The 9,980-nt window shown below is 51.7% G+C and overlaps 1 protein-coding gene across 6 annotated transcripts in view; it reads left to right on the forward strand.

Annotated features, from left to right (window-relative positions):
- Window positions 1-1,541, forward strand: part of RGS3 (regulator of G protein signaling 3) — an 85,760-nt gene extending 84,219 nt beyond the window's left edge. For all 6 annotated transcript variants that reach the window (XM_026860531.1, XM_026860533.1, XM_026860527.1 and 3 more), the window contains 2 exons: window positions 4-170; window positions 261-1,541. In XM_026860531.1, coding sequence (XP_026716332.1) covers window positions 4-170; window positions 261-446 — 353 coding nt within the window. In that variant the 3' untranslated portion in view covers window positions 447-1,541. The remainder of the gene's footprint in view (window positions 1-3; window positions 171-260) is intronic.
- Window positions 1,542-9,980: the final 8,439 nt, after the last annotated feature.

A 9,980-nucleotide genomic window follows, 5' to 3' on the forward strand; every position in this document is an offset into this window, starting at 1 on the left:
CAGATGGGCTCGCTGCCTTCAGGGCCTTCCTGCGCACCGAGTTCAGCGAGGAGAACCTGGAGTTCTGGCTGGCCTGTGAGGAGTTCAAGAAGATCAAATCCCAGTCCAAGATGGTCTCCAAGGCCAAGAAGATCTTCGCTGAGTACATCGCCATTCAGTCCTGCAAGGAGGTGAGGGCTGGCTGCCACGCTGGCGTGTGGCTCCACGGCACAGCGGCTGCCTGGGGAGCTGCTCACCAGCGCTGGTCTCTCTGCCTGCAGGTCAACCTGGACTCCTACACACGAGAGCACACCAAGGAGAACCTGCAGAACATCACCCGCAGCTGCTTCGACCTCGCACAGAAGAGGATTTATGGGCTCATGGAGAAGGACTCGTACCCTCGCTTCCTCCGCTCTGACTTGTACTTAGACATAATTAACCAGAAGAAAGGCAGCTCCCCACTGTAGACCCAAGGACTCTCTTGGGGGAGGCTGGGAGCTGTGTGTTTACATGAAATCGGGTGGCAGAGGCCTTCCCGGGGGGACGGCGGGAGCGTGCCTTCCTGCTGCCGTTTGTGCCCCCAAGCCATATTCCTGCAGCAGACGGGTGTGGGGCAGCTGAAGTCACCGAGCATGAGGCTGAGGGGACCAACAAGCCAAGCAGTCTGGTACTGCTCCATCTCCCCATCTCACCATAGCTGGTACGACACCTTCGGGGTGACTTCGGCATGGATACTAGCCAGGAGGGAAGCTCCCACAAGACTACTGTGAAGCATGTGCCCGAGCTGCGAGTGTTGCTGGAAGGTGATGAGTGATCCCGACTTGGTGAGGAGGAGGAGGAGGCCTTGTGCAGGGCTCTGGCAAGGGGACAACAGCACCGACGTGAACATCGTCCCTGGATAAAAGACTTCTGAACTGGACCAGCCCCGTGATGCTGCTGTGCTTCCCTGTGCCGGTGATGCCTCCCGGCTCCCCCAAAGCAGCTATCTTGCAGGAGCCCGGCGCTTCCTTTGCTCGTGGCAGGTCCCCCCGGGAGCAGCGAAAGCCGGGTCCTTCCCCTGCTCTGGAGGTGTGCAAGCCAACCGCCTCTTGCTCCCACCCCTGGTTTATTTATTGACCTCCTATAGCTGGACGCGTTGCTGTGTAATAGGAAATCCTTGTTTCCTTTCCTGTTCTGAAATTACAAGTGCAATATTTGTGTGTGTCGCGGCGGAGTTCTCCGGTGGAGTGGATGCCTTTTTTTTTTTTCCGAGTGCGTACATTTTCTAAGTTAGCAGGTTTTATCTGACAAAACACGTTCCCTAGCAGCGGGCCGCTGGGGGAGCCTGGGTGTATATATCATGCCCTGACGACGGAGGGTTTGGTGATGGAGAAAAGCAGCTCTGTGAATCAGATGCTCTCCTTACTCTGGATAACAATATTGTGTTTTGAGAAGCGGGGGTTGTTGCTGAACCTGGCAGAGCTGGACGGACTGCCTGCCTCCAAGTGCCCAGTTTACAGTGCGAAGCATCTCTGCAGCTAGCAAAAATACCTTGTCATGGTCATAGGTAAATAAAAGGAGAATATAATTTCTTGTAGCTGCCTTTTCTTCGTGGCATGTTTCTTAGCACTGGCAGAACTGGGTGAATCTGGCTACACCGAGGAGCATAAAATCCTGTTACTGCATGGCTAAAGATGGGAAAATCTGATTCCATGAATTTTTGAGCTGTTTTTTATGATGGAGCAGCTGCCAGATGTTCCTGAGGCCAGGCCTGGGTGTAGCCCCGCAGGAACACAGAAAGTTTTGCCCAAAACGAGTCTGTTCCCAGGGACTGTGTTAGCTGTTTAAACACAGCAAGGCATGAGCCTCTGAACATGGAAATGCCCAGAAATATAAGTGACCTAGTGTAACTCCAGGTCCCTCTGGGGACACACCAGAAGAAGCAATAAAAAGCCCAACAGTGCTATTTCAGGTCCCAGCTGTACAGCTTGGCAGGGCTGCTCCTCCCCTGGCAAAGGCAGCGCTTCAACAGCTCTGGTGTTATGATGAAAGCATTTTGTAAAGGCCGTTCGTGGTGTATTTGGAAGCTGAAATGTCTTGTGCCAGTCACCTGCTTGTGGTCAGCCTTGGATAGCTCAGAGATGTCTCAGGGCTCGGGTGTCACCGGGCCATGGTGGGCAGTGGGGCGGCATGGCACAGAGGTGCTGCTGGTGATGCCCAGGGATGGAGGTGTGAGGCTGCCCCAGCAATCCTGCCCGGGCACAGCTCTCCCTGGTAGATACAATCTCTTCTGGGAAACTGTCTGTATTTCCCTCTTTCAACAGCCAGCAGGTTATGGCCAGGTGGGGAAACTGAGGCAGAGCTGAGGGGACCCCCTGGGGGTTGGCTGGAGGCAGCAGGGTTTGTGGGGTGCCTGCCTGGCTCTCCTGAGGATCCTTTTGGCACCCCGGGTCGAGGCCTGTGGTGTCCCAGCTGTGACCTGGTCACCAACTCCAGAGCTGCTGGGACCCCGTGGGTCAGTACAGCCTCCCTGCGAGTGCTGCCACTGTCCTTCAGGCCAGCCCCTCCTCTTTCTCCCAGCATTGCTGAGAGCCTTCATCTTCTTTTTCCCAGCTGGGAGGCTTTCCCTTCATATCTGGCCTCAGCAGAGGTTTTCTTGCCCTTTCCTCACATCTTTCCATCACCCACATACTCTTGGCCTCCCCTCACTCAGTCCCAAGCCATCAGTGTTAGGAAACTGTTACTACAGGATCACTTTGTTGGCCCTCCTACTTCTCCATGCCCCTGGGCTTGCAGGGGGAGCATGCAGGGAACTCGCTCGGGGGCTTTGTGAGTACCAGACAGCTCAATACCTGCCGTTACCTTCTCTCTGCCCCAAACACCCAGTCCAGCAAGCTCTCCTGTGGCTGTTGGTGATGCCCAGGAGCACCCAACCTGCATAACCAGGCCTGGTTTCAAGCCCATAAGCTGTCTTGCTTACGTGAATTATCTGAGCCCACATGTCAGGGCAGGCAGCAAGGGCTGTAGCACCTGCGGGACATGCAGCGCGGGAGGCTGGTGCGCAGCTTTGAATAAACACCACCAACCTGTCTGCAGGGGACGGAGGCACTGGTGCATGCAAAAGGCAGAGAAATGGGGACCTGGGGTGAATTCCTGGAGAAAATGGAAATAGCCCTGCGTGAGCAGCATAAATTTCCTTATTGCTGTAACAGAATTTATTGCCGACCTGCCAGGTTGGCATGAGTCACTGCAAGCACCATCCCCACGTGCTTGGGAGGCGCTTGATTTCTAGGGGAGGCAGGGCTGGGCTAGGAGGTGGAGATGGCATTCCAGGTGCTTGTCCCATGTTTTCCCGGGACAACCAGTGCCCTCTGCAGCAGGACAGGTCTTATCATGACTCTGCAGTGACACCAAAGCCACAGCTTTGTCCTTTCTGTGCTGCAGGAGAGGAGCTGTGACTCTGAGTCTCCAAGACTTTGTGCCTCAGAGTGAAGTGTGTGAGAAACTTGGAGCATCTGGATGGGAACTGGGCGGTGGGACATCAGCTCACAGAGGGGATTTGTTCAGGGGGAGCGGTGGTTGGGAGCTCCACTGCTCCAAGCAGCTCCTTCCTTTTGCAGGGGGAGTTAGGGGATGAGGAGCTACTAGGACTGTTATGGGGTCACTGAGCTTACAACACAAGCAGAAGGGAGACAGAAATGTCCTGTTTAGCACAAAATAAGACAGCCAGGACAAAATCCAATCAGGCTGCAAGGGATGCAAAGAAGAAATTACTGAGTTGTTGATGCCAATGAAACAAGTCTGAGCAATGAAAATGGAAATTAGGTATTCCTGATTCCTAATTTGAGACACAACCTCAAACCAACTATTGCTGACAGCTGGGGGGATGTTCCCATGGCAGCAATGCTGAAATCACAGGGGGGTCGCCTGGGTGGGGATGGCCCTGAGGAGGGACAAGTGGTCTTTTGCAGAGAAAAAGCCATTACCTGCACCCAAGCCAGCCACCACCGAAGCCATGAAGGTGGTGGGTGGCACAGGGTGGTGACAGCGAGAGTCACTGCTGTCTCGAGCTCATCCCGAAGCTCAGGTGTGTGTTCAGGCAGCTGCCTGTGGACATCGCTGCTGCCACGCTGCCGTTTCACACAGCGGCCAAAGGCAACTTCCCAATGCGGAAACCGGTGCCTTCCGAAATGGGAGGCTGCTGTAGCGGACCTTATCTCGGCAGATAACAAGGATTTATCTCGGGGCTTAAAATTAGTGGTTGCTCGGTTGCAAGTAGTCACAACTCAGCTGTGTTTGTCATGTGCAAACAGGATAAAGTCCACGGAGGTGCAGATGCTCTCGGTTCATTTGTGGGACGAAGCTCACCAGGCTGAAGACAGCCATGAGGCAAAGCACCCCAGGGAAAGAAATCGAAAGGGAAAATGAGAATAATCACCAGAAGGTGCTGAATGCTTTGTTAGGTTCAAAAAATGCTGTGACCCCACTGGGAAAAACATCCTAAGGTTCTGGGTCTAATTTCATGGTTTCCTCACAAACCCCAAATAAACAGGACATGGGGAGGCTGGTAAATCAGTCTTACCTGTCCCAGGTGATGGGCCCTGACCCTTCAAATGTCTCTCACATCAGTATTTCATCAGCTTCCTAACACAGCAGCCAGAGACAGTTGCTGGGGTCACCTATGATTTACAAAAGCAAATGAAGTTCTGAAAATAGCTGCTATGTGAAAACACAGTTCAAGCTGCTGGGCACCTCTTGGATGAAGAGTTATTGGGAGTGGTTAATGAACAGCATGGGCATCCCCTGCTGGGGTTGTGCCTGTGAGGCCAGCCTTGGCCAGCACCGGTCCTCACCTGCGTGCAGGTGAGCATCTGCAGTGTCCAGGGTAGTACAACTCTTCACAGCAAGCTGCACCCAGGTTGCAACGGGGCCTCATTTCAGAGCTGGCTAGAAGCTGTGAGTGTAGAGCCTTTCTCTTTTTTCTGCAAAAATAAAAAGTTTGTGCTTTTTACAGGTGTGCACCATACCCTGAGACACTCTGGCAATGCACAGCCTTTATTGGGCTTTTCCAAGGCATCCATCCTGGAGTATAAACTTATCCAAATAAACATAACTTTCTACTGAGCAAAATAATTCCTTGGACTCCTGATTAGACAAATATTCTCAGAATAGAAACAAGGCTACTTTATAGCCATAGACTAAACATAGCTCAACAGCTAGATACTGAAACTGCAGACACAAGAATTCCCCTGCCCTGGTGAAACAGCTGACTTGCTGTGCGAGTCACTTAATCCCACTCAGAAACTTAGTAAGGTTTATCAGGAGCACACTGAACTCTTATTTGGGTAGCTGAGATGATCAGAAACGGACCAGAGACCCGCCACGGGAACACCCAGTCTTTGATCGTCTGCACAGCGGGGATGGAAATCGTGGTTAGTCTGGGTTTGTTTGGGGACTTTTGCTTCCACTGGGTTTGATAAGGGCCAGGGGGTACAGAGATGTATTTGAGGACTCTTGTCCTTCCAGATGGTGACCGTGGGGCTGTGCTCAGAAAAGCCATAGGGAGCAGTTCTGCGATGGGGGGTACCCAGCTCAGCACTGCACTGTGTGGGGTGTCATCCCGCCCACGGCAGCTACAAACAGTGATGTCCTTCAGACTGTAGGGACAAGTGCCACCAACCTCTGTGGCTGGCATTAGCAGTGTCATTCCTAAACAATCCAAGGGAACAAAGAAGGAGAAAATAAAACACTTCTGAAGTAAAAATAAAAATAGGCAGACTCACATGCTGTCTGTCAAGGAAATAAAATATGCTCAGCTAGGTTGCTGCCAGGACAGGAAATCCAGCGGTGGAAAGAGTCCCCTGGGTGCTGCTAACTTATTCGGGAAGCATTGTTATGACCCTCTCATTCCTCATTTTCTTATTCTTCTCTGCATTAGGTCATTTTCACTCAGCTCATACAGCTCACACATTCCCTGGTGCTGGGGAAGGAAGGCAAATAATGCCAGCTCTTGGCCAGACTTGAGGCGCTGGGGAAGGCTGAAGAAAAGGTTGCTGAGCAGACCTGCAGGGCAGTGACACAGGGTGAGGATGAGGAGGACCTTGTCCCCAGAGTGACCCACCAGCATCATCCCCCAGCCTGCTTTGGGTACCACTGAGCTGTGCACAGGGCACAGGCAGAGACAGGGGTAATGAAGTGGATTCTCACCTTGGAAAAATCTGGGACCCCCCCTCATCCTTTGTCTTCATCCCTTGGCAGAGAGCGAAGACGTGGGGGAGAGGGAGAAGAGCCAAGCAGGATCAGGTAGGGACTGGGGACTGGGTGTTTGAATAGGAGCCATTTGCAAGTAATTTCTTGTCCCTTCCTGAACTAATGGGGCAATTATTTCAGACACGTGTTTCTCATGGAAAGTTCCACCCAGCCCTTGCGTCAATTCATCAGTGTAGCAGCCCTGTTTTCCTTAATATGATCACAGTGTTTCTATACAAAGACAAGTGGGTGAAACCTCCTGCTCATGGGACTGGGGACAGCAGTGACTGGTCACAGAGTGCCAGACAAACCTCCTGGTCCAGGGCAAATCTACAGCTTGGCAGCAAATGGGCTCACATGCTGAAAGCCAATCTGCAAAGCTGAACAAACATCACTCTGCTCTTTGATGTAGCTCCCAGGCTTGACACTAGCTATTTGGATGAGTGCATCTGCTTTCGTACCTTGTTCCCTCCAACCAGCTCAAGGATGTGGAGAAATTGGAGGGAGTCCTGCAGAGGCTACTGAGGTGGTCACGGACCTCAGGCACAGGATAGTGAAGAGGGATGGAGTTCTAACAGCATCCTACAGCTTTGGGAAGGACAGCTACAAAGATGATGGAGCCAAACTCTTCTTGGTAGCACCAGTGACAAAATAAGGGGCAACAGCCACAATATGTGACAACTTTCAGACCTTCAGCCCGGACAACAGGAAAAATATTTTCCTTGTAAGGCTGATACAGTAGAAAAACAGGCCCCCAGAAAAGTAGAGGGTCTCCATTGTTGGAAGTGGTCAAGACTTGGTCAGACAAAGTTACGACTGACCTAATCAGGTGCTGGTGATATTCCTGGTCTGAGGGAGAGTTGGACTGGAGAGCCCCAGGGATGCACCCCTGGCACACCAAGGAGTCTGCCCCTTGTTTGGCTGGTGGACGTGGGCAATGTCTTCCAGGACACAGACACTGAGCCCATGGGAGATGTGGAGCAGAGGTGCAGCAGATTAAATTCCTCACAGGAGCAGTGGAGATGAGTCCTGTGTTTTTGTACAAGAAAAAAATTAATTTCCATGGCTTGGGGATGGACTTACTGTGTCAGTATTTGAGCGGCAAGAAGAGCTCCTTCCTTTTGCCCTCTGTCCAGCTCTGAATCTGTTTTATTCTGGGTAAAAGAGACCTGAGTGCCAGAAATTGGGCTGGGTTGGGCTGTGGGGCGATGACGTAGAGCTCAGGGTGACATCTCTGCTGTCTGCAGTTGCCCTGTCCCCTGATTGGGCAAGCTCATCTCCCTAAATGATGTGACTATACAATTTTAATCTCCAGATTATTGGGTTTTCCAGAACTAATTTTTAGAATTTTTTTTGGTGCCACAAACATGCCAACCACCCAATGTCTGAGCAGCAACCTGATAACTGTGCAGGGATCAGACATGCGATGGGGCTACTGGATGACTCTTGCAGCTATTGCCCAACATGTTTCATTTAAACTGTCATTTGAATGCAAACAATTGACTTAATTAACTAGATGATTTTTCAGGTAAATAAAGTGTTGTTACGGGTAGGAAGTCTGATAAGTTAATACAGACAATCATTCATTTTCTAAAACAAGTAGAGAGGAAGGAAGTAGGATGGGAGTCCTTGCAAATCACGTTTTAACATAGTGTCAACTTTTATGGCTAAACCATAAAATAGTAGTCTCAAAGCACTGGCACAGCATTAATTAGATGAGAATTATGGACACACTCATTACTGCAGCTTCATTACAGCCCAGGAATTGACTCCAGCAGTGAGCGTAGTGGTTTCTGCTGTGCCTGCACTCATTTGCTGCCAGGTGCCCACATGTCAGGGAAATTATTTCCTAGGAGTGCTCACCACCACTCTGCATGTGCTTTCCACCAGCTGAGATGCAGCCAGGCTGTTCACAGCAGGTTGGACAATGTTCTGGGTCCATGTGGGTGGTTTTGGGATGCACAGTCTCACAGACCCCCCTCACATGGGGGCTCTGAGTGCAGCTGCAGACTGATCTCACAGGAGGAAATCCTTTCTGTCCTCTTTCTCTCCTACCAGAGAGGAGCCTGAGGAGCAGCTTTAGGGCCACCACTTGAAGATTCAGAGGAGTCTCAGCTTGGACCTGCTGGTCCATCACTGCAGCTGAAAAGGCTTCAAGGGCACTGGCCCCTCTGCAGAGGAGCGTTTTAGAGGGATGGAAGTTTGCTGGGAAATGTAGCAGCCCTTGCTGGCTCCTCATTCAGACATGCAGGTCTCCATCTGAGCTGGTCAACCAGAGACCTCTGTGATCTGCTGAGAGACACAGACCCCACGAGAGTTATTTACTCTCCTCCACAGGCACCTGTGTAAGAAGAAGAGACTGGTGTCTCGGCATGCTGCATTGTCCCCACAAACCAGGACAAGAACTTCCAGTTCTTCTGGGTCTGGAGAGGCAGAGTCTTCCATGGAAGGTGGGAAGATACTTTTCTGCCTGTGTTATTGGCCACACAGGTCTGTGGAGGTGATCATGTTGCCGGTCAGCTGGCCTGAACGCTGCGGCGGGGGTCAGACACTGTACATATTTTCCAAGCTCTAGTTTGGTTGGTCTGTTTTCTGGGTTTGTCCTCTTGTGCTGTTCATGTCCTCTGTTTCTGGGGATGGCTGAGAAAAGACAGGTTTGTGAGATTCACATATTTTTTTACCCTCAGGGTCCTATGTCCCCCACATGCTTTTGTTTCTTCACCTGGATTTTTGAACCCATTGAATATGGCTCTTACTTCTTGGCTTGAAATCCTCTGTGCTGTGTTTCTCGGGCTGAGGCTCTCTGCATGGGCCTTCTCACACCTGGGCTCAGCCTGCCTGTGCAAATAATTTTCAGGACTTCCCTGAGTAGATTCATGGGACCAACTCTTGCTGTAACATCTCACTGGAAGTGATGCTGCAGGAGGCAGTGGGACCCAGTGGTGGGGACAGGGCTGGGTGAGGTTCAAGCCTGGATTGCAGCAGGCAGATGTGGGCTGGCGACCATAGAGATAGGGAAAGGGCCAAAGATGTGCTTCCTCTTAGCCAGAGAGGTGAAAATGAGAAGGAAATACTGTTGCAGATCTGCTTGGAGGTGTTTGGTTGAGCTGGGAATCACACCACTGCACCCACCCCGGAGCAGGCTGGGCTCTGAGGCTGTTCTTTCCCCCGTGGATTGAGAAGCAATGCAATTCCTGCGACTCCTTCCATGGCTGTCATAGGCTCAGAAACATGGCTGCTCGGGTGTGGTATGGAGGAGTGTGGAATTTGTTCAATGGGTCACTGTTTCCTACTGGTATGGCTTGGCCAGTCCTGCTGCTTCATACTCAAGCACCTAGGAGATGGAAACAGGAGCTTCGGTGGATGCTTACGTAGTCATGACCAGGTAGGTGGAAAGGGGTTGAAGCAAACATGCTGGTGACACAGACCTCCATAGGACATGCCAGTCCTTGGCATGATTGCTCCATCCCCAGGCATCAGGGCAGAGGTTGATCAAACTCATCCCATGTGGGGCCCTCCAGCATCCACTGCGTGGAGCAGCTCCTGGTCTTTCCTGTGTGAGGCAGGTCCCTGTTGCCTGATGCTGTTCTGCAGCATCCATCTGCACAACTCCTCCTCCAAACCTATTGCTTATAGTGGGTGAGTGCTGAGCCCGGGGGTTGAACTGTGGTTGGATGTTGGGCAGAGGGCTAAGCACTGAGGAGTTTCCCCCCCTGGTTTAGAGGCAGGGAGCGGAGACACAGAGACCTGAAAGTCAAAGGTTTTCCTGCTCA

Source organism: Athene cunicularia (genome assembly GCF_003259725.1).
Source record: "Athene cunicularia isolate RWA chromosome 17 unlocalized genomic scaffold, athCun1 chr17_part1, whole genome shotgun sequence".
Lineage (NCBI taxonomy): Eukaryota > Metazoa > Chordata > Aves > Strigiformes > Strigidae > Athene > Athene cunicularia.